The sequence below is a fragment of the Phallusia mammillata genome, chromosome 1 (assembly GCF_965637545.1).
Source record: "Phallusia mammillata chromosome 1, kaPhaMamm4.hap1.1, whole genome shotgun sequence".
Lineage (NCBI taxonomy): Eukaryota > Metazoa > Chordata > Ascidiacea > Phlebobranchia > Ascidiidae > Phallusia > Phallusia mammillata.
The window spans coordinates 11789222-11813311 of NC_137252.1; the positions used below are offsets into that span (position 1 = coordinate 11789222).

At 36.6% G+C, this 24090-nt stretch overlaps 2 protein-coding genes across 3 annotated transcripts; one reads left to right on the top strand and one right to left on the bottom strand.

Moving 5' to 3' along the window:
• Positions 1 to 988: 988 nt before the first annotated feature.
• On the bottom strand, positions 989 to 6321 carry LOC145237113 (dolichyl-diphosphooligosaccharide--protein glycosyltransferase 48 kDa subunit-like). The gene is made up of 8 exons (XM_080099867.1): positions 6039 to 6321; positions 5845 to 5955; positions 5502 to 5784; positions 5289 to 5430; positions 5022 to 5122; positions 4809 to 4956; positions 2460 to 2696; positions 989 to 1912 (listed from the first exon to the last, which is right to left on the bottom strand). Exons 1-8 carry the CDS (start codon positions 6169 to 6171, stop codon positions 1757 to 1759), a joined length of 1311 nt encoding a protein of 436 aa, XP_079955993.1. The 5' UTR covers positions 6172 to 6321; the 3' UTR covers positions 989 to 1756.
• Positions 6322 to 6886: 565 nt separating this feature from the next.
• On the top strand, positions 6887 to 23882 carry LOC145225657 (tetratricopeptide repeat protein 13-like). Of its 2 annotated transcripts, none has more exons than XM_080092230.1 (24): positions 6887 to 7140; positions 7737 to 7858; positions 7922 to 7997; positions 8246 to 8316; positions 8832 to 9002; positions 9217 to 9333; positions 10397 to 10590; positions 10849 to 10990; positions 11406 to 11510; positions 11823 to 11892; positions 12165 to 12283; positions 12857 to 12894; positions 15337 to 15430; positions 15799 to 15928; positions 16115 to 16166; positions 16519 to 16605; positions 16992 to 17066; positions 17134 to 17209; positions 17558 to 17670; positions 18111 to 18249; positions 18526 to 18608; positions 18781 to 18859; positions 19427 to 19506; positions 21184 to 21625. In XM_080092230.1, exons 1-24 carry the CDS (start codon positions 6990 to 6992, stop codon positions 21197 to 21199), a joined length of 2400 nt encoding a protein of 799 aa, XP_079948356.1. In that variant the 5' UTR covers positions 6887 to 6989; the 3' UTR covers positions 21200 to 21625. The 2 variants fall into 2 exon arrangements, with proteins under 2 accessions (XP_079948356.1, XP_079948355.1); XM_080092229.1 differs by lacking the exon at positions 21184 to 21625 and adding an exon at positions 23334 to 23882 and having other exon boundaries at positions 6888 to 7140.
• Positions 23883 to 24090: the final 208 nt, after the last annotated feature.

A 24090-nucleotide genomic window follows, 5' to 3' on the forward strand; every position in this document is an offset into this window, starting at 1 on the left:
GTCAAATTTTGGGGTCTTTAGCAAAAACATGCCAGTTGAGCTTATATTCGGGGAATATTAAACGTTTAACGTTGCTCAGCTATTTTCGAGTTGGTGATCATTTTAGTGCAAGTATGTCGCCAAGCTCAACTAACATTTTTCCAAAAAAAAATTGAGGTGGGAGTAGGGTAATTTTGTGACTCTAGGGCCCAGCTACGCCAATGTTCAACATCAAAATTGAGGGACGAAACCGTACCTAAACATGCTAAAGCAGTAAGTGTAGCAGTGAAAAGTATCCCTTTGTCCTCATTTTAGATTAAGCAAACTGTGCCCAATAAATGTGATTTCGATGTTGGTGTGTAAATCTCTAAAGTCTATAAAAGCAGTATTTAGGCCAGTGGTTCTCAAACTTTTTTATTGTCGGGGCCAAATGGTATTTTTTTAAGTGTGTAGGGAGCCGCAAAAAAACGAAACCTTGAGAAAATCACTAAAGAAGATGACTTTGAAAGCTATAATAGCAATGTTTGGTGGTTTTCTGAGGTCTGGTGCGAGCCGCAAAATAAGTAGGGAGACGCATGCGGCTCCGAAAACCGAGTTTGAGAACCACTGATTTAGGCTAATAGGCCAGCTGTTCCCAACCTTCTAACTGAATTCCACCCCCTAACAATTCAAAACATTTCCATTCGTCCCTAATATAGGCTACTATATATTAGATGCTATACCACACAAAGATGATTTAAAATTGTGTATTTTATCAACTCCACTGGTTATGCATACAAAGCTAAAGTATCCTTTTACAAACCACATGTACCAATTAAAGTAAATTCCTCCCCACTTGTGACACCACTGTAATAAGCACAACAAAAAAGTTGGATCACACTACTTTAGAGGATTATTACTGATGCATGGTTGTCCCGAAATCGCAATTTACCGGTTAACTTATTGTTATAACTTAGCAACATTATCATATACTTGTTATGTCTGTTCAACTGCCTTTTGAGTCACTCTGTCCAAAGTTCGGGAGATTTATTTTTGTTGTTCAACAGCAACTGACAAAACAACGCGCTTCAAAGTCGGCGAGTGAATTAGAAAGTGCGAAAAAGCCAAAAATTTTGCTTCACATTGACCTCAAACATCACCAAAATCGTTTCCCAAATTGCAGTACCGTTTAACCGCTTACAATTTGACCATGATGCTAAACAGTTTGCAATACAGAAAAATACGACATATAGTTGTGTAGATTTCCAGGCACGAAAATTTGCAACAGAATTGCACTTTGATTTGTCGACAATAAATTTGCTCCAGGAAAAGGGAAGGACACCGTTTAAATTACATTATTACGGGATGGGGCAAACAGCACACAACAGAGTCACCCATAACCATAAAGGGCAACTACAGGCACAATGAAACGCTGTGGTTTTCACTTTACACGACACAAATATTTTTTTGAACTATGACAGAAGCCAAGCAAATCGCACTGAAAAAGTAGCTTATTTTGCGGACAGATTAGAGAGTTTATTTTCTACGTGGTAGTGTTTTTTGTCAGCCTTAAAACTGGAAAAATAGCTAAAGATTTAAAAAACAGCATACAGAGGCATTGCGACTATGAAATGACATACACATCCCCGAAAACGATTGCCCGCAAAAAAATCCGAACAAAACCAGGTCAAATATATTTTGGTTGAACTGATTTCACGCTGCGAAGGTCGAAAATATTTCAGTTGCTGAGTTTTTTATTTAGAAGATTTCCGGAAGTCGAGTTCCGGACTCGAACGAGTTACTCGGTTTTTCCCTTTTTGTCGTTGCCGTGGTAGAGAAAGAAGATTGAGAATACAAAAACTCCGAACATCATGCTGAACGCACTGGCGTAGTATGGGTAAGCTGATGGGATGAAACGCTCATATTGTGTGTGCTGGAGTGGACGCACTGAAACCTGTGAAAGATATTGTGTCGGTAAAAGTTAGGTCAATGTGTTTGAGACTTTACAAATCATATTGCGGTGCTGTGTTAAAACTGGTTTGTTTTGACAGAGCAGCGGTTCCCAACCAGGAGGAATTTTTAAAGTTAAAGGGGAGGAATTTACAATTTTTACATGTGATTTGTGAATAGACACTTAAGCTCTGGAAATATAACCTATGAAGTTGATAAAAGACCCCATTTTAAATGATCTTTGTATGGTTTAGCATCTACTATGTCTGTAATATATTAGGGTGGAATGAAAATGTTTTGAATTGTTTTAAATATATGTTACATATCAAGCCAACATACTCTCCAGGAATAATAATCTTAAAGCACGATAAAAAGTTGGTGTGCATAAAAATCTTGCTAAAAGAACTATGTCAGGTTTATAGAATGCTTGTTGAATGCACTCTTTATCTTATAATATAAAATCAATTTACAGTTATACTGCAACAAGTAAACATGTCCCTTCAAAAGTCCTCCAATATTGTAATGAATGTTCAAACCTGACTAAAACTTACCTGAGTAGCACTTGTGAGGAAAGTGTATCCCAGTCGAGTGTAGTCGATCTTAAATTGAAACACACCATATACATCTGGTAAGATGAAGTCTAATCCAAAAGCTCCACTCTTTGGATTCAGCTTGAGAGGAAGACGGACAAATGGATCGATTCTCACAAATTCCATCTGAACATCATCACCCTTGTATGGAACCCATTTTCCTGATTCTGTGCGCTCTTCAATGACGATACTGTAGTGCTGCAAAGGTAGAGGAATGTTAGTATGTGAAATATGTAACACATGTTGCTTCTAGTCTTTTTGCTGATAGATTGATAAGCCTTCAAAAACTAGAATGGTGGCTTTCTGATATACTTCCATTTTATATATTCTATACGATATTTACCAATTTACTATACATATCATTTGATCTACACATATGATTGTTTTTGTAAACAAAAACTAATGGGTCCCCACATGCGTGTTTTTGCGGATTTATGGTAAACAAATGTTGCGGTGATTTTTTAATTCTTAAGGACAAATTTTTAGAAAGCATTAACCCAACAATAAAAAAATTTTGTTTGTATTTTTTTGCACTATTATTGTCGTATAATTACAAAAACAATAAAAAAGAACGAAACAAATACTTTCAATTTAATCTCTTGCTTTGACCCAGATATTGTCGTCCAAGGTCGGGTTTTAAACACAATTTTTTTCTAGAAAGCTGTAACAGTTGTGTTACAGACAATTAAAAAGCGATTTGCTGCAAGTGTATACATAACTTTCCATTTAACTTTGTTTCGCAAAACGAGTTTTTCATTTAACTTTGTTTCGCAAACGAGTACCATTGACCTGTAGTAACCTTTAGGGTGTACACACCAAACGACTGTTTGACCTTTTGACACCGTTTTTAATAACACGCCGTCCTTGGTGTTCAACAACACCGTTTGACCTAATATATACATGCCTTGAGTATTTGATTCATAAAAAAAAAAACGCTACGTTATGACGTAAGAAAGTTCTGAACTGTGTTAGTAATACCTAGTAATTGACCTTAAGTAACCCGTGGTCATGCAGCGGCCAACCTGACACTAAGCATTTAAAAAAAAACTTTTATCTTGCAAAAAAGTCAAGTTTATTTTTTCATATTTAGTTTGTTTAAGAAAGTTTTGCTTGACATATACGAAACCGAAGCACGCTTATTAGGTTTAAATCACGTCATAGGTGTGAAACCTTTGTCAAAACTGAAAATGTGAGTGATAACTTAATAAAACGACATAGCATTGCTGTGCAAAACAGCTGATTTCTAATCACCGAAACGACGTCTCGTAAAACGTCTGTCCAACGTCAAGCTGAGCCCTCCCGCTCTGCCCTATTATTCGTAAACGTACTCTCTTGGGACTTCTGCCTACAGTGTCTTTCTTGACCAAATGAGCGTTAGACACATTTACGTTTCGGGGGCCTGTGGGTGTGTCGCTGGGTCATTCGGGGTCAAACTTCAGGTGGACCAAGTTCAGATTTATATCTAACATATGTCCAAATTTCAATAAATTTGAAGCACTCTTTCTTTACTAAACGAGCGTTACAAATTAGCATTAAAAATTTTACGTTTCGGGGGCCTGTGGGTGAACCGCTGGGTAATTTGGGATCAAACTTCTGGTGGACCCAGTTTGGATTAATATCTAACATATGTCCAAATTTCAATAAATTTGAAGCACGCTTTCTTTACTAAACAAGCGTTACGAACCAGCGTTAAAAATTTTACGTTTCGGGGGCCTGTGGGTGAACCGCTGGGTAATTTGGGGTCAAACTTCAGGTGGACCAAGTTTGGATTAATATCTAACATATGTCCAAATTTGAATAAATTTGAAGCACTGTTTCTTGACCAAATGCGTCTCACAAACCAGCGTTAGACAGAAAAAAGAAAAAAAGAAAAAAGAAAAAAAGAAAAAAAAAAATACGGACAAAAACAATATGTGTCCCCTTCAGGGAAGGGGACCCATAATTAACACTGAATTTGAGTTTGAATGGTATTAGTTGCTAAATTATCATCAAAATTGACAGAAAAGTTTGCTGTTTGTTGTTAAGTAAAAAACATGCTACACTTTGCTACAGATTGCCTTTTCTGATCAAAAACCATTTTGTTGAAACATCCTACTATCCTGTATTTTTCCTCAAAAGTATTTATACTAGCCAGCCATTTTTAATGTTTAGTACTTGGTTAAGAATTAAAAAATTTACTCATTGTTTAAATCATATTTGTGTGATATACAAACCATGTATGCTTGGTCAAGCTTATCAACACAAGTATGATACTCATCGAAACAGACCAATAACAATTAGGACTCATTCCTATTAGAGCATGCTACTTACCACATTTTCCAGAATAGTGTAAGCCTCCGGTGCATCAGCTTCTCCTACTTTGTGATGAATGACTTTGCCTGTTCGTAAAACTCCAACTTCCTGGAACACCCACTTACTGAGCGAGTTTACCAAGTCCTCATTTCCAGATTTTGCAAAACTGCAAGAAGTGTGATTTTTTTTAAATTGAAAAAAGTTGTGATAACTTTGGATATTGTAACTTACGCTTTGGAGCCTTCAGCTATGTGTTTTCCACCTGATGTCAGGAATTCGTCACTAAACATCTGCAGTGATCCACTGAATACAACCCTTGCATTGTTTCTAGCCTAAAGTAGATACACAATGTATTAAAAACAGTATTCAATGCAGTTTGTTAATTAAACAAATGCTCAGGACATTGCAATCATGGACAATAATACTTCTGAAATTATGATTTTGGTTAAAGAAGAGCTGGAAAGAGTTTATGTTAGTGAAAACTAGTATGTGCCCCACCTGAAGACCTGCAATAAGAACAGTGCTAGTACCAACACCAAGTGGATATTGATCAATCTTGTCATCAGGAAAGTAAGAGTAGCATGTTGGTGAACCTTTCATGATGCCAAGAATAAGTGCGTTCTCTTGATCAAGGACCATACTATGAAAACACAGTCATATTGGTCATAACCTAATCAATAATAGTTTACAAAAAAAAATACTTTAACTTACCCCACTCCTTTGTACAAAACAGGGGCTTTTGGTTTGCCTACAATGTTTTCTGACTTAATTAGGGTTTTAGGGTCGATGACAAGTTTGGTGTGGGAACCACGGTCACTAGTGTCAAAGTTGTGATGGTCGATGACAGCAGTTTTTTCTTCATCAAATTCAACACCACATTCAGAACCAAGTTCCCGAATTGGGTCTCCAATGCTTGAATCAGCAGCAACAAGAACATTGCCACCACCATCAATGAACTCAGTAATAGTGGATACTTTTATGCTTCCGCCGAAGTCTGTTTAAAAAAAAAGTAGGTTACCATCTGTTTTTTGCTTTGATATGTGTTAATCAATACCTTCAACTGATGGTGAGAAAATGATAAGGTTATCATAAACATGAACTCCATATTTAATAAGTTCAAGGCTGGCATCATCGGCAGATTTGTATGTCAAATCAAAGCCACGATCTAAAGAAAAAATGAGTTAACATTTAGATAGGAATCAGAAACAAATTTTTTATTTGTACACTTTTGTGTTAAATACAACATACCTGCCAAAGATTTAAAGTAAATTGAGTGTGTTGCCTTGATGTCAGAGTTGTCGTATAAAACCAGGGTCTTTCTTCCAACTTTGGCAAAAACCAGACAGAAATTGACCAAAAGCAGGATAAAAATAGATCGCATGTTTACTGTGTTATTTTATCCGATGTCAAAAAGGAAATGTTCTACTAAAACAAATTGTTATTACACAATTTTGTGCTGATTAGTGTAATGCCCTCTTTCCAACAATGCCCTTTTCGTAAACTAACATTTGCAATACAGTTTTCGACACAACAACAAAGAATTAGTTTTTTTTGTCTAATAAATTATTTTCTTTTTTAAATGTATTAAACTCTTTGCAATAACTTTCGAGAATCAAACTCTTGCATCGTTGCACCTGATGATCATCAACGTGTGTCACATCGACGTCATCAATGGTGCAGAACCGGTCGCTTATTTCAAGCTGTTACATGCCGCGTAGTATTGTCACGGTTGAATAGGCCTAGTTTAAACATTGTGCAATTTTAAACTTCAATTACACACAAACGATGTTATAAGAGCTTAAATGAATGTTTAAACAAGGATCATTTTCTATCCTTTTGCATTCTAATTATAAATGTTATTAAATCGGTTAACAAACTTGGCAAAACTTTTAAAAGTCTGGTGAAACAGTAAAACGTAATTAAACAGTTTTGTAGACAAATAAATTAATTAATTTTTGTATTTTGACAAATTTTGGAGCTCGTTTTTGGCTAATTAGGTGATAATAACTTTTAGAAGATACATTTTTTTCCAAATCGACTATAGTTTCTATGATCGCTAAAAATATATTTTGCCGGTAGTTTGCCACGCTTGAGTACACAATTTATGTTTACAACTGCAAGGAAACGTCCATTGTTATTTTGTGAAGTTTCGTTCGTCTCTCTGGAAGCGCCACAAATGATGAAATACACTTTTTAATCATGAGTGTAAAGAAGTATCATATTTCCGTTTTACTGTGGCTTTATACGACTGCAAGACTGTCGCTTACCTTTGGATCTGACACTGAAACTCTTGCAGAAGTGACAATATGCGATTTTGGATCAACTTCAAAAGACTGCGACATCGAAAAAGGTTACCTGTGGATGTTATGTGTTAAATAAATATGTCTGATGCTTGAATACTTCATTTTGACTAATTGCAAACAGTTTGTAAATGATGACACAAATTAACAACTTACCAAATTAACAACATTTAGAATGTTAGGTTCAAAGAAAGTTACTAAAAAGAAGCCATTAATGTTTAACATGCACTGCAAGGATAAGAATTTCTTCTGAGGAATTCTGGGGATTTGAGGTCAATTGAAGCTAATTGTTTTATGCATGTGTTAGGCTGCAATACACATAAATTTAGTTGCACACAACAAATATTTGTAAAATTTGACAACGAATTTTTTTTGCTACTGATGCTGGTAGAAAAATTTTGAAAGTTTTGAGATTGTCCACAAAGATTGTGATTTTCAATTTCTCCTTTCTTGTGGTACAAAAAATTGTGGAACCTTCAAAGGATCAAAATATTTGTATCTGTTTTCTGCATTTTAAAAATGTCTCTATATCAGCAAGATTAAGTGTTAATAGTTACAAGAGCGAAGTTTACAAAAGTTTTTTTGCCAATGTGATGATACAAGAAAGGTATTTAAATTGAATAAACATATCAAACACATGTTACAGGCCTGGAATGGGAACTCCATACCAATCTGTGTAAGGATATTCCTGTTTCATGTCAAAATGAAGTTAATGGCCCGATAATCAACTCATGCGCCCCAGAAGACTTAGACTACAAGAAGATTGAGGTTTGTAGTTGATTGAAATTTACTAAAAAGTAAGTTATTTCTAATGTGTGTGTTTTATTTTAGCAATATGCAAATCAGGTGATGGACAGACATATGGTTCCGATGGTCTGTAGTACTAAAAAGGAAACATTGCAAATGAGTATGTGTTTGTGTTTATTCATATTTGGATTTTATGTTGAATATTGTGTACTTGTATTTCTATTATCTCAAACTTTCTTAGAAGAAGTCCTAAAAGAAATTAACAAATCAGCAATCTTAAAAAAGAACTAACAATTTGGTGTGATTATAAAGCTATCCCTAACAGTTTAACCAAGGAGTATTAAAAAATACTTTTTGCTATGTCCTTGAACATTTTTACTAGATTTTCTCATTTACTTTTTACATTAGGTATTGGAATTGTTCTTTTAAAAAGCAACTATCCAGATGTCGCTGTTGGCCATTACAGTGAAGTGATCAAGGTAAAATTAATTTAGTCCTATTTAAATCACGATTTCCAAATAATTTGAATCAATGGTGTTAAAGTATTCACTGCACCACATCTCAAATAAAATATAAGCAAAAAGTAGTTTTATTGCCAACCATTATAATATTTTTTTGGAATCCATTTTGCATCTAATACGCAATTGCCAAACTACTTGTTGTAATCCACTGCTAAAAAACTGACTTAAGCTATGCTAGACTTTGGTCTCTCAAGATTAAACTTGGTATGAGTCACCAAACACAACTGCTCACTGGGTAATTGACATTCCCTATAGTAAAGTATAGTGCGGTTGTTTCCAATCTTTTTGGCATAAGGCTATTAATGACTTTGCTTGCTACAACTAGCAGTTAACCGTTACTTTTTCAATCAAGTGCCATAAATCTAAATAATAATATAGCTATAGTGGATTAAGGTAACAGCAATGCCATTCTGTTGGAGGACACCAAATATAACACAACTTGGAAGTATGCTAATATTTAATGCTGTATTTAGAAACAAGGGGATAGTCCTTGTGCTGCCCTATACTATGGAAGGGGAATGGCATATTCTAAACTGGGATTGGAGGATCCTACCTATGCAGCTCATGCTCTTTCTGATTACACCAAGGCTCTCCATGCTGCAGGGAGCAGAGATACTTTGCAAATTTATGAAACAAGAGCAGATGTAAGGCCATTTTGCAGCTTAACCTTAAGTAACAGCATTGTGTTGTTGTATTATTTGTACAGCAAATTACCTTTTTGTTACTTTTTTAAGTAACAGCATTGTGTTGTTGTATTATTTGTTTTTGCATTACCTAACCAACCAGGCTTTGCAGTAAGCTTTAATTTCATACAGCAATATATTCTGCTTTTGTTTATGATCAAGTTTATTGGTTTAGGCGTTTTCTTCTCTTGGACAATATGCACATGCATTGGATGATTACACAGAGGCAATAAAACTGGCACCATCATACAGAATGTATTTGATGAGAGGGATAAGTCTTGTCTTCTTAGAGGTAAAAAATATGATGCATGTACTATAGCAGGGGCGCCCAACCCGTGGCCCGCAGGAAGGTTATGAGTGGCCCGCGTAGTATTTTTGAAATGACAACTTAATCGCCTACGTAATTTATGGCAAACTTTCATTCCGAAAAATTGACATTTTAATTGTTGTTTGCCTTATTTCTTTGTTAATAGAATAGTAATACACAACTGTTCAAGCTACTTTTGTTGCGTCACAATGCACATTGTTACGCATCACAATTTCTACATTGTTACGTCACAATCTGACTCGTGCTTGAAGAGTCAGTCAGTAGCCTAATGTTTCTTGGTTCATTGAAATACATCTGCATGGTATCAGAGACTCGCGCAAAACGCATTTAGCAGAAAAACATCTTCCGCACTCTGCAGTGATATAGATTATGCCAAACAGGAAATAAAAAGCAAGTAACTCCAACAGAACTTTCCAAGAAAGGTTGACATGTGACTTCAAATCCCCTGTAAGATCAGTAATTTCTGACAGCCATATGGAAAAATCGCTCTGCATTTCTCCATCGTCCATCTCACTGAATATTGCCAAACTTGTTAGAGAAAAACAGTGCCAAACTTGCACATTGAAATGTCGACATGTGGGAAAAACTTTGTTGACTTAACTGTATCTTGGTGTGTTTATTGTTCTTATAACTGTAAACGAGGATAATACACATTTCTAAGATTAGAATTTCGGTGTGAGGATTTTAATAAGAAATTATAAGACAGAGATTCCAAATTGGCAGTAACACTCAAGTGGCCCGCGCAATCATTCGTAAACCGCATGTGGCCCTTTGTCCAAAAAGGTTGGACACCCCTGTACTATAGGATGTAACCGACAAAAACGTTTTGTCAAATTGTTTTCCCTCTTTCGTTTTTACTTTTATGTATGTTTTATGCACATTGGAATGTACATGAGATTTTTTGTACTGTAGTTTCTTACTGTGTAGTTTGATTTTGATATAATGCTTAACAAATCTTGCATTGTTCCTGTTATAGCAAATGTCTTTGCAACTAACAACTTTCTGATTTTGTTTTAAAATTTTACAGAGATACCAGGAGGCATACAAGGATTTGCAGGAGTCTCTGAGACTACAACCTCACCAGATAACAGCTATGCATTATTTGACAACATGCTTGTACAACATGCGACAATTTGACGAAGCTATCACAATATTCAAATCAATTCTTGCTCTAAAACCAGACCATGGAGAAGTAATGCAAAGTCTTGCACAGACATACAGGTAAATGGTAACAGATTTGATATTTTTAAATCTGGATATAGAGTGCAAGATGGTCTATATTTCAATCATCTAATTTAGCTTGAGTCAAACTATGTCTTTGCAGTAGTAAACTTATGCAAGTCATGGTTTACTTGCAGATTTTACCATGCATTTAGTTGATGGCCATAAAATTACATCTGGTGTTATTTCCCCCATTTTCCTTACATGTGATGACTGTACTTGCATTGTGTGTGATTCATTCTTTGTATTTGCTCACAGGGAAGTGGGAAACTTTCAGCTTGCAATTGATTACTACACCAAAGCAATAACACATGATCAAACCAACTCAGTTTTGTACCAGAGGAAAGCAATGCTGCTGTATAACACAGGGAGACCACAAGAGGCTTTGGATGCATTTAGAGTGGGTTTATAATTGTGTTTGAATGATTTTTCACTGGCTTTTTATTTGGACTTTTCAGTTCCACAACAACAGATAATACAATTGTAGTAGATATTCAGTGGTAAACTGTTGGCTGTATGTGCTACAATGGGTTTGACTAATCCCCACTGACTTTGAAACTTTCTTTGATACTGCTCTAAGTTGATTATATGTTACATTAGTAAGTTTATAGAAAGCCTGAATTATACTCCCTGTAATAATAATATTAACTTGTCCAACGGTACTTGTTTTAATTGGATGTTGTGTTAAAATGAACTTATGGTTGTGTTGTGGTTGCAACATAATATACAGCATGTTGTTTCATGACCAACTCAATATAAATATAATCAAAAACAGTTGAATATCCTGTTATTACCGTAAGTATTTTGTTTTGCAGACATGTGCGACCCTTGACCCATTTAACGAGATGTGCAAGTTTATGAAGGGAGCATGTTATGCGGCAATGGGGCAGTTCTATCCTGCTATAAAAGAAATGACTAAGGTATGTGTTATTTTCTTGGCTAAAGCCTGGCAAACATTCACTGTGTTTTGTTAGTCTCATTCAGTGGTTTCAAATGAGGTTTACCTGACCCCAGAGGAGAAATAGTACCAGGTGTCAAAATTTGTAAAAAAAAAATTAAGTTAAGCTTCTTAAATAGGGTTAATTGTATGTGGGCTTTACAGACTTCATAAACCTATAAAAATGGGCTGTGTCTACAGAAATGTAGGAACCACTGGTTCAAATTGTTTCTTGTACATCAATAAATCCTCATGTTTTTGTTCATGGTATTGATATTTAACTGTCACTTTGCAGGCCACGACAGAACGGCCAGTTCAGCAGCCTAAAGGCCAGTACACATGCCCTACTACCATGTTTCTGCGTGGTAAGTCCTCCTCTTGTACGTTGTCTTTCTGTTTGTTGTTGTAATGTAAACGAAGCCAATGTCTATTAGACAAGATGGAAAATTTTGTGGAAATGTAGAATCAGCAATCACTTTTACGACCGGTGTACCTTAATTTTCGGTTTATTATCTGCCACGTTGCAACCTCATGTTGACATTAATGTAATTTTTATGCAACGTATAAAACATGGTTACCTATTAAAATGGGCAACTATTTGCTATTAAACGCGCCTGCATATTGTTGTGTGTTTCAGAGTGGTGCCGGTACGTTCACTCCCATCTTGATACCGACGTACAGGATTTCACTCCGGACAATGACCTTCCTGCTGGCTTTAAGGAGAACTGGTCGTATGACGTCATGTTCAGTGTGCAGGTACTGTGGGAAACTCGTTTAATTCGTATTTACTTCACCATAAAGGATAAATTGTTAACCCATACACGGGCCTGTTCATAAGTTTAATGACGAATATAGTGGCCCAAATACACGTAAGAAGCGACATGATTTATTATTCAAACGTTTCGGCAAATGCTTATGCCATCATCAGTAAATTGGTGTTATCTCAAAATCAATTGTGGCTGTGTTTATGCTTTCTTAAGCAAAATGCCAATATACTTTTTTATGCCAAAACTTCCAGTTACCATTGCAAAACGCAAGCCTAATTAATTTTCTGACCTAAAAATCTAATTCCCTATTAGGACACAATTATCAATTAAAACGGTTTTGTTTTTGCAATTTCAAAATTTGTGTGACTTATCTTTAAAAAAATACGCTTAAGAGGGAAAACATTTTTTGTGAACATTTGTTTTTCAAATCAAAATATTATGAACTGTGTTACTGTTTTTATACCTAAGATTCATGTTTATTTCAATATATAGAGTTACATTGGTAGCGGGGGGTTTAAAATATTTTACCCCATTATATTGTGAAACATACTTGGTTTTGCAGAACTACACGGAGCAGCCTGGTCTCCAACCCCGCATCAAGTAAGCATATTAACAAACCAATTGTAGTCGTTGGCAGTTTGCAATGCGGCTCGAAAATATTCTGTCGAAAACATGTATGATGTATTTTTGTCAATTGGGCGACGTACAATGCAATTCAAATGCTTCCTGTTTTGCTTTAGGTAACGACATATGGGAGCAAACCGGTTGTTATAATTTATTTGTCGAATTTTATTTGTGATTCGCAACACAACTGTAAGTGGACCCTACTTTTCGGTTCGTATATTGGTTAAAGCTAAAACAGTTTTGTTATTAAGCGAATCTCCCGCAGACAATAAAATGTATAAAAGAAAGATTCTTGCTTCTGATCAGTATAGTATTGGACTGTTTCATAAAAACAGATAAAAGCATAAATCGTTTCTTTTAATAACAGAAATATATATTTCGCCTTAATAAATAGGCATCGTCAGTTTCTGCAAAAACTGTCCATTTTTTTTTGTCCATCGGTAAGGCAGGCAAAGACAACGGCACAGGCTCTTCAAGTCCATGCGGAAAATGCGCACTATGTGGTAATTTTGGTAGTCACCAAACTATGGTGTACCATACCACCGTTTTAAAAACGCCCACAGGCAGTATCCAACTTTGCCAAAATCTAACATGTCGCAACTACGGCATTTATGTGGCCACTTGCCGCAAGTGTGGCAAGCAATATGTTGGTCAAACCAAGAACAAGTTCTCCACACGGTGGAATACCCATCGCGCCACTTGGAAAACGTTCGATTGCTCGGCAAACAATGACCGAGCTGCGCTACTGCGCCACTACGCGGAGAACCATAGTGCGATATTAAAGCGTAAACCGCACATCCACCTGTGTTTTTTTGTTGTGTTTGTGCAAATGCCTTCACCCAATCTTTTAGATATTTTTGAAGATAAATGGCTGAACAAAATCAAGGCCGAAATTAACATACAAAAAATGATTCTGCCGCGCGTGAGGTAATCCCATCTTTGTGTTTCTACCCCTTAATGTTTTGTTTCTTCACGCCTAGAGGTTTATTTACTTCCCACCGTGTTCTGTAATGGCTTATCAGTTTATCACGTCTCTTTTTTCTTGCCTTTTCTCGTGTCGCTTGTGGCCACTCGCTAGTCGTGGTTTGCCTCTGTGCTTCGCAGTTGTTTAATTTGTACAGTTTTAAATTTTTTAAAATTTTTATAAGTGTTTTAACTATTTTATTTATTTTTTACTACTTTTACCGACAGCCCCTTACATGTTTGCTTTTTTGCAGAAACTGACGATGCCTATTTATTAAGGCGAAATATATATTTCTGTTATTAAAAGAAACGATTTATGCTTTTATCTGTTTTTATGAAACAGTCCAATACTATACTTGGTTAAAGCTAGATAAAGCCTGAATTACTACTCTTTTTTAAGTTGCGTCGTAATTCCACTTTTTTGGACAAGTAGGCGGGGTTATGACGTGTTTTGATTCGAACATCTGTGTAGTGAGTAGATTTTATGTTTGCCCGTCGCCCGTCTTTCGCATCGGTTTCTTAGACCAACTCAAATTTCTGCCCAAGGCGGGCTTGTATATTCGGATTTGGGCCCAAACTAAGACCGGATTACCCTGGTTTGTATTAATTCATAGCTAACTAAATTTCGGTTATATTTTTCACAATCTGTCGGTTTTAATTCAGCGCCCATTAATTGTCACGTATACACACGATTTTGGTTTTTCTGAATAAATCAGCACCACGTTAAAAGGAATCCAACCAAACTGTCTTGTTCAGTTTACATTACATTAGCATAATACTTCCGAACCGTTTTCCGAATTTAACAAAATACTAGGGATGGGCCGAGCCGAGCCAGAGCCCGAGTACTCGGTACCGAGCATCGCTATTTTTGATGCTCGGCCGAGCAGTTGCACAAACTGACCCGAGCACTAAATTTGCATATTCATACTAACATACGAAAATTTTGTTTGAAAAGGTATACAAGAACAAAAATGACTGTTTATTTAAATGTGTTATGATTGTGAAAAAACGTGTACTTCATGGGCCTGTAAAGCTTAACACACCGCTGGTGACGTAAGCGACCTTGTAATGCGTGTAATAGGGAATGTTTGTGACGTCATAATGCACCCGAGCGTGCACGGCCGAGCACCGAACATTAACGTGAGATGCTCGGTGCTCGACCAAACAGAACATTTGCAGTTTTGGCACATCCCTGCAAAATACTGTCGAATTATTTTTCCTAACGCGATAAACATTGGTCCTCATACGTAAAAAACTACACCGTTAGATTGAATTATTTTAGGATTTGAGTATCCTAGCTTATAAGCAAGAAGCCGGCCACTTTGAAACAATTACAATTTTGGTACAAACCGCTGTAATCAAATTGCTCAAGTGCCGTTAAACTTGCGTGTACGCATAATATTGTAAACTTTTAAATATTAGTTGTGAACAATGTTGTTGATTATACGTATGTAGGGATATTTCTGCGCCATCATGGGATCAAATGTCAGGAAAGCGACGAAGACTTTTATGTTATGCACACACAATGGGAAAGATCTTGTCAGCTCAGGTTAGTAATCGTAAAATGTAAGGATAGTTTTTTTTAAACCACCGAACACTTTATGGTTTATGCAATAAAATAGTCTTGCAGGACACCAAACGAAATGTTATAAAGATGCAATAAAATAAACAAGCTCACAGTGAACTACTTCTGTATTGATATTAAACAGCAACAGGCCCACGCAATAATGAGCTCTACTGTGACAACACAATAAACAAAGCTGGCGATAGTGGATAATTGCTTTCATTACGCTGATTCTGTTAAACCAGTTATTTTAAACCGATTCCATGGCAATATATTTCTCGCGGAACACGTGATGTAGGCAACTTTAACGAAAAGAAAATTCACACATTTTAATGCATGTTTGTGTCTTCTAGAGTTTGCGCTTTGCTGACGCTTACATTGAAAACCCGCGGGCGAATCTCATTGCTGGTCTTGCCTCACTCGAAGTTGCACAAACCGCCGCCGAGTTTTGGGCGGCGCCAAAGAGCTACAGAAACAAACACGGTATGGGATTCTCGAATAAAAGTCATGTGGACTGTGTGAAGTGTTCATAAATTCATAAATTTCATATTTTCACGAAAAAAAACTCACGAAAAAGAGGTTTTGTTGTTTTGGAAAGTATTTAACACTAAATGTCAGCCCACTTTTTGTTTTATTTCGGCATGTCAGTATTTGTTTTTAAATCTTTAGGTAAGAAGTTTACTTGGAGGGATGCGTTTGACATTTCGGTCAAGTGGTACAGGTGAGTTGTGTGGTCTGCAAAATATTTCAATCACGCTCAAAATTATTGTTAGCACCTACATTTGTGTCATAAATTTTGACTCTGTTTGTCGATGCCATAATTGAGGTAAAAAGAGTGATGCTTGTTTGACAACTTGCGTATTGCGTTCATTTTACATTTTTCTCCTTGGCCATTACATTTTTCTCCTAGGCCAGAACCAATCCTAGGCTTCTTTGTGAAAAATGAAGCAAGGTCCCAAATTTGTGAAATTTTGTTTATGTTTAGATGGGTGACGACCAAACTTGTTGTTACGCTTCCTGTCTATTATTTAAACTGTTTGTTAGCACCAACTATTGCATACTTTATTTATCAGGTTTATTGATCCAAACCGGCCATTGTTCTGGATGGACGATCCTAATCCACTGTCCAAACCATTTACATTGCAAGAAGTTATTATGCAGTAAGATTTGCTTTTTTGTGGGTTTTTTCGATGCTTTGCTGCAAAAACGCACGTTGTAAACCTCTCTTAAACTGCGAGAAAGTGCCAAAAATTTTAAAATGTCCGTTTGCTGCAGCAATTCTACATTTCACTTTACTGCTAAGAGTTGTTCAAAATTTTTTTAAAAATACTAACTTGTTGGACCTTCAATTGATCTTGTGCAAAGAAACCGGAATTTGGTTTTGACTTATTTTGTGAATACATTTTGATTCATGCAATTCTTGTTCCTTTGCCATGTTCAATAAGTTATTTGACATTTGTGGTACACCTAAGCCAACAAAAGATCCTGATTCAGAACAATCAGGCCACATTTTATTCTGTACACTATATTGTTTTCTTTCTCACAGAAACAGCGCGACGAGACCGCGTTACGAGAAATACCTCTTGCCAATATACAAGTTGCTAGCACACGAATCAACAGCGTGAGTGGCATTCATGTTTAATTCTTGAGGTCACTTGAAAGTCTGTAAAATACTTGCTTTGAATTAGGCCTGGTAAGGAGTTTTCGACGCGTGGAAACACCGATCCCGCTGAGAGCTTTCAACATTTGCTTGACTTTGAAAAGGTAGGCGATAAACAATATAGCCTGAATTGTAGAACCCCTCCCAATACGAAAGTTTTGTCAGTCTTATTATTTTGTAGTCATGCAATAAACCTGCTTACAAACTCATTTATCTGTAAAAAAAGACAAAAAGTCATTTTTTGTGTTAAAAAAACAGTTCATCAAAAATTAACCTAATTTTGGTTATACTGTTTCTCTTATACTTTGGTTTTTGCAAGTTTCGCGGTTATTTAATGTCGCACAAACCTTTTGCAGTTGTATTTGACAACAAACAGGAAAAATAAGAAACCTAATATCAGTGTATCACTTTAATGTCTATTTCCTCAAAACTGTTTAAATTGGTTGCTGTAGAAACGCAAGAAAACGTCTGATCCTTTTATCGTGGCGATTAGTAAAGTGGCAAGCAAGAAGGAGAGAACACAGAAGACGTTGGATGGGTGCAACATTGTACTGCAATTCGATAGGTACAATGTCAGTGAAACAAGATTCCCGGCCCTGACACCAAAGCCATGCCCTTTACATTTACTTTACCAACGATAATTTTTTTATGTATAACGTAAACTTGATTTCCTCCTTTTCTTGGTAAAACTGAAAACTGGAATATAAGTTCCGTCGGATGTCGCTAAAGAAAAGATTAGAGATGTAAAGAAAATAGTTTTAAAATACGTTTCTTTAGGTATCTTGATTCACTAAGCTTGTTTTTCCACTTTGTTTTTAGTGAAACTGAACACCAAAATATGATATTCGTCGGGTGGCGCTAAAGATTAAATAATTGAGGATTGTAATAAAATGTCATCAAACTATGTTTTTACCGTTTAGCCTTAACTGTCTGAGCAACCATTTGCGATTCAGTGTGCACTGGTCTGATTACGATTTCCAGTTCAACGTTTTTTGTCCCTCTCAGAAACCACAGGATTACGTTGGTATTGGATTCCAAACTCACTTGGCCAAAAGCGAAGCAATATCACAGCGAGTTGGACTTTTTGTGGCAGAAGATCGCAGATGAACACAAGCGATTATCAGGGAAATCGAATGGAACTGTTGTGAGTTAAAAAGACCGGTACATAAGCTAAACAAGGTTGTAATGAGTTAACAGCCACCATTGACCAAACAAATTACCAAAAAAGTGGCTTTCGTTTTAACCGATTTCAAATGTATGTTAGGCAAAACCGCATTAACCTAACGTGGACCTTTTGATTATATAGCGAAATATCACAAACATAATTATATTTTGCCGGATAGCTATCCATTCTGCTGTTATTGCTCGTTGTGAGTTTAACAAAATCATTCTGCTTAACAAATGATGTTTTTTTCCGCAGAACGCCACAGAATCATTAATCAACCTCATTTTATCGTTGACTTACTACTTTCTTAATCTTATGCCGATATCCAAATGTACAACGTAAGTAAACTATTTTGTTTGTTTACAGTTTACACCATTGTTTCCCAAACGTTGTGCCCTGAATAGTAGTCAAATGCGCCCAAATTTAAGGTTATTTCATAGGTATACTTCGGGTTAAAAAGAGTTTGAGAAACTTTGGTTTATACATTTGTCAACCTTGCTATTTCTGCAGATCTGTCGCTTATTCAACCGCCGTTGGTTTGCTTTTTGCCCTCGGCCGCGAAGCAACAGGGAAAATCCCAAAGGGAAGAGTGAGTTAGACCAATGTTTTACCGTTTTGAATGTATACCTATATGTAATCATGTGCAGTACCCGAAATATCATTTGTATATGAGCACGCATATATATTGTTATGCGCATAGTAGAATCTGAATGAGCTTTGGCTCTTCGTTTTGTTATTAAGCGCAACCACCATCGCAAGGCCTTAATGCGACCAAGGAATAAAGGTTGTGCGCTCTGCGATAACGTCTTGATATTTCAGTGCAATACCAGCAAACGATTTTAATTCTTATTTTGTTTTGAGTATATCAATACACCTAGTGCTAATTTTCTGCAACCTAACAATGCGGCAAGAATCACTTACGGATTTGCTGGTAGTTCTTAACTATATCTGCATGTTTCGTTTGCTTATGCAACAAAGGAAAGCCAACTTGTGTTACATAAAACGGCCCCTGAATAATGTGGATAAGACCCATCATTGTTAAAAGTTGCACATCCCCGATTTAATACAAACTATTTGTGTTGTAGCAACTGTAGAACCCGTCTTGTAAAACCAATAATTGTATTGGTTTGTTTCAATGTCATACTGCGCATTTCAGGAAATATTTCTTGACGCCGTAACAATCTTTGATCCGGAAAAGTTCAAATCCACTACCAGATCTTGGCTGTCATTTAAAAAGTGAGTACACTGTTTTATTCCCTTTTCTGCACTCATTCGGGTTTGCTGTGTTACACAGTGACCAAATGCACTCACAAATATACACAACCAAATAATACCACATTTTGAACCATGTACGTTCGGTTTTGGCCACAATTTTATTGCTCGAAATCCAATGGCATTGATGTTGAATCATAAGATTATGTACTCAATCCACGGTTTTAGGGGACTTTTGTGAAAAAAACATGACTTATCGAAATCTTATATTGTCAAAAAAGATCATGATACATACGAATGTACTTGCTTGTTTGTATCTTGTCAGTATTAGATTATAAGTAAACGGCATTTTGACAGTTAGCTATACACAGCACCACAAGTAAAATAACCAAGAATAGGTTTACGGATATCCGGACTTTTCTTAAGTGTTTGTTCACACTCTCCAAAGTCATTTTGCGGAGCTGCGTTAACGAGCTAATTGTGTCACGTTGATTGGACACGAACCCTGCGCCCCTGTCCGTTCCACTGTCCACCCCTGATTGACCAACACATAACGAGTCACAAACGATAATCGACTTTTTATTCGCCGCTGCAAAAGCCAAATCGTGGTTGGGCTTTGTGCCTGCTGTTGCTCTCAGATACTTGTGGTTTTTGAAATATTTGATGCAGGAATATGTGGTTGCGTTTAAGATTTCGTTGTTGTGTGTAATTGGAGGTACGAGTTTAATCCTTTTAAGTTAATGTCTTTTTAAGAATATCATTTTAAGTTAATATCCTTTCAGACATGTTTATGTAAAATGGAAACTACGCAAGTGTTTGCTTAACGGGTTAAGCGTTTTGCTCTTGGCTCTTCATTGCAAATTTTACTTAAATGACCTGTTGAAATTGGTTTTGCTCCTATACCTCGCGCCAAAATATTAAACATGTTAGCATTTATTTGTATTACTACGTACCACACAAACTTTTTAACACTGACCAGTAATCTTTTTTTTAGTATAGGTGCGAAATAGAAAAAATAATTCATTTAGGACAGAAAATACGAAAAAAAGACTCTGTCTCTTTATTTTTCTACATTGTTTAAACGATACTTTGGCACAAACAGCCTGGAGTTGGTGCAAATGACTGGTAACCTAGCACTGATTGATTATATTTGAGCTTTCCAAAGCAATCTGAACCAACAAGACACGACATGTCGAGAAAAGCGCTGATTTACGAATCTCGTTTCTCAGTAGATTCGCTTCGCATGTTTCACATTTTCCTGTTTGTGGACTAAGCGAGTCGTGAACATATGTTACTGAACAATTTACTGAATATATGCCCCGAAGACGACACTCTGTTATGTGTACGACATTCACTGATGAAATGGGTTAATTTGTTTAGTCCTACTTTTGCTGCGAATATTGTTGTCACTTCGTTTGGTAATGGTCTGTAATTATACACCTCAACGTTTTATTATTGTAGGTGTAAGTTTACAGTGCCTGGCTTCGACTTTAAAATGCAGATGTTGGTGATACGATGTTAAATGGTTTAGCAGTATTACACTATTACGTCCAAAGAGTTTTCAGTGCAATCGAAAAAAACACAATCCTATTAACACCAAAAGCAAAAACAGAAAAACAAGTCTGTAAGCCTTCCCATATTGTTCTTGTAAATGCGAAACAAAAGCCTTCTTCCAATCTCCATTTAGTCATGTATTCGCAGATTAATGACCTTTTAAAGGATCTGCTAGCGGCGCTTGACAACCCGTTGCTATAGTGATCGGAAAATGCGGAAACACGTTTCCTGTGATCACGTGATTAACGACTTGATCCAAACGCCTTCTCGCCTGAAACATCTCCTTAATCCGGATTAAGTCACGTTTGAGGTTTCAATGTGGCTGGAGGATAGGAAAAGATTGATTGCCAACAGTTGGTACAATGTTTCACAGCTGGAGCGATATAAGAACCATTTGGCACAGGATAAAAGAAGGCATAATCATACAAATAGCTGATAGTGTTTACTAGTCAGTTTTTTACATCTTGCGCCCTATCTTTAGGCAAACTTATTTTGTAAAAAGTGCTGCAATTTACTGATCACATAAACGGTTCGCACTTGACTGTTTTAACAGTGTTGTTTTCGTGTCCGAATAAAAGGTTTTATTTAGTTTTTGTTATGGGCCAAATGTGTTGAACGAATTTTAAAAAGTTCCCATTACTGCAGCGATTTTGACTACGAATGTAAAAGGGACTGAAACAAACACAATTCTTTAAGTTAAAGACATAAACATAACAATAACTACATGTATGCAATTTATCTTTCGTATAACAGACATATAAGCAAGAGTGATTTGACCAGTCGTGTCACATGACCTTAACACAAATAGCATCTACCTTTCACGTTCATGCCTGCCAAACTACAATTTGGCAACTAAACGTACTTTTTGTTAAATGACCTTTGCTCCTTTTGAAGAACCGAATATAATTAAATCCAACCGCAAAATGCAATCAATGAGGCACAACGTGATAAACAGTCATACCTCGCTTCGGTTCGCTAATTAACGATCACGTGCCAGGTCTGGCGTCATATCCACGACGTGTCTTAAACTCTCGTGACTGAGAGCGCGACCCCGCCGGCTTTCCAGCTGCCATTTCCCGCCGCCAAATCGCCTTTTCCTTGCCAAGTCGAAAGTGGAACGTAGCCGATATTATTTAATTAGGGGTCGGATTGGCTGCGCATTAGTGGCCTGCTTGGAGGCAGTTTGTTTCCGCCTTTCGTGTTTGTTTTAACTGGTGAAGATGTTTAATCAAGGCGTTATATATGGAATATGCATTGGATACGCGGGAGACGAACGGACTTCGGCATTAAGGTTATTGCGGGTTGCGAAACAATGATTGCACCAGCAGTTTGGGGACGATGTCTTCTATATTGGCGTAATTAGGAAATACGATTTAATTATTACTTACAGTTTGCATGTGATTATATCAGCCGCCAAAATACAATACTTCCAATTTAAACAGATGCCAAATGATCACAGACATGACAATAAAATCTTGAAAGTACCCTTTTAAGGGAAATTTTGCACATGTTTGGCATAACTAAATCGACTATTAGACTATGACCTGTCGTGCACGTATCTGTAATAGTTAAATGCATTTAAGGCAATGATATGCACTTGTGTTATTCAAAAATGTGCATAACACGCTGCATAAAAATGAAGGATTAAACTTCTTAACTGGTGGTTCCCAACCTTTATGGACGAATTCATCACCTAAAAAATCAAGACATTCCCGTTCCTCTCCACTATACCACATAGTAGAAGTGTAGCAGAAAAGCCAAACCACACAAAAATCATCATTTAAAGAGTATTATGAACTTCACGGGTTATATCCCACAGCTTAAGTATGATCTATTCCTAATACTGATCTATTCCTAAGTTTAATGATGAATATAACGGCCCAAATAGACGTAAAAATTGACATACTTTATCATTCAAACGTTTCGGCAAATGCTCATGCCATCATCAGTGATATGAAGGGCCACATCAGTTAAGGCAGGCCGTCGGCAACCTTTTTTCTACTGCCGACCGTTTTTGAAATTGAAATTTTATCGCGGACCGGCCTTCAAAAAACTACAAATATTTATCAATAAAAACGCATAAATTTGTTTATCATCCCCGGGATATTTGGGGAAAATGTTTCAAAACATTTAACCTGAAAAATTATACGGCCCGGTAACGAACTCGTCGCGGACCGGTACTGGGCCGACGACCGGCGGTTGCCGACCACTGAGTTAAGGCATTGGCTTTTAACGAAATGACTTTAGTTGGTTCAGGGCACAAAAGCTGCATATTAATTGAACCCATATGCATTTAGGATCCCAAACAGCGCTTCGCATTTGGAGAAGGTGGCTGAGGCATTTCCAACATACCGCAGCATGTTTGAAGTGTTACACCTTGATCTCTCGAATCTCTGCGCCTCCGCTTGATCCGGATCCGCACGGTGCGACATTTCCTGTGCGTTTAAAATTCGCTGCTTCCATTTTTTTTACTTTTCTCTCACTTTGCGTGCGTTTACATCCTACTATATGCAGATCAACGTTTTTTGTCGTTTTTACCTTCGATTTGTTGTGTGCTCGTCCGTAATGTAGTAAAGCAATTCTCGCCGAACTAAATGCACGAAGTTCAGCTTAAAGCACAAATTTGACCAAAATCCCTTTGTAGGAATCGTCAACGTAAAATGCATTTAATTGCAATGATAATAATTCTTGTTGTTCACTTTATTATTTTAGACGCTCATTAATTTTTTAAGCACTAGTTTTTTGAACTATTTCATACGTTTTGTTTTTCAGTAGTTGTGTGCGACTACGCAATTGCATGGTGAGATTGTCGTGTGACGGTTAATAATCAAACTTTCGGTAGTGGAGCGTGTGTTAAGTAGTTTTTATATTTTCCAAGATCAAATCCCACTTGCTTCCAGGTCAAGTCTCAATGCAAACCAGCTTTAAGACTATAAAACATATGTAAGGGTTGCTGTTTGGTTTTGGCATCTGCACAGTGGGGTAGTCCGTTAAAAAGTTTTTTTTTTTTGAGAGGAAGCCAAAGATATTGTGACTATCTATATAAGTTGGTTA

Bases quoted from the DNA above. Each gene is read 5' to 3' on its own strand.
- LOC145225657 (XM_080092229.1), top strand. From the start codon at position 6,990: ATGAGTGTAAAGAAGTATCATATTTCCGTTTTACTGTGGCTTTATACG. The intron at 8,317-8,831 runs GTAAAATTAATT...TGCTGTATTTAG, and splicing joins ATTACAGTGAAGTGATCAAG to AAACAAGGGGATAGTCCTTG. The intron at 17,067-17,133 runs GTGAGTGGCATT...GCTTTGAATTAG, and splicing joins CTAGCACACGAATCAACAGC to GCCTGGTAAGGAGTTTTCGA.
- LOC145237113 (XM_080099867.1), bottom strand. From the start codon at position 6,171: ATGCGATCTATTTTTATCCTGCTTTTGGTCAATTTCTGTCTGGTTTTT. The intron at 5,785-5,844 runs GTATTGATTAAC...TTTTTTAAACAG, and splicing joins TTTCTCACCATCAGTTGAAG to ACTTCGGCGGAAGCATAAAA. The intron at 4,957-5,021 runs GTAAGTTACAAT...CACTTCTTGCAG, and splicing joins ATAGCTGAAGGCTCCAAAGC to TTTTGCAAAATCTGGAAATG.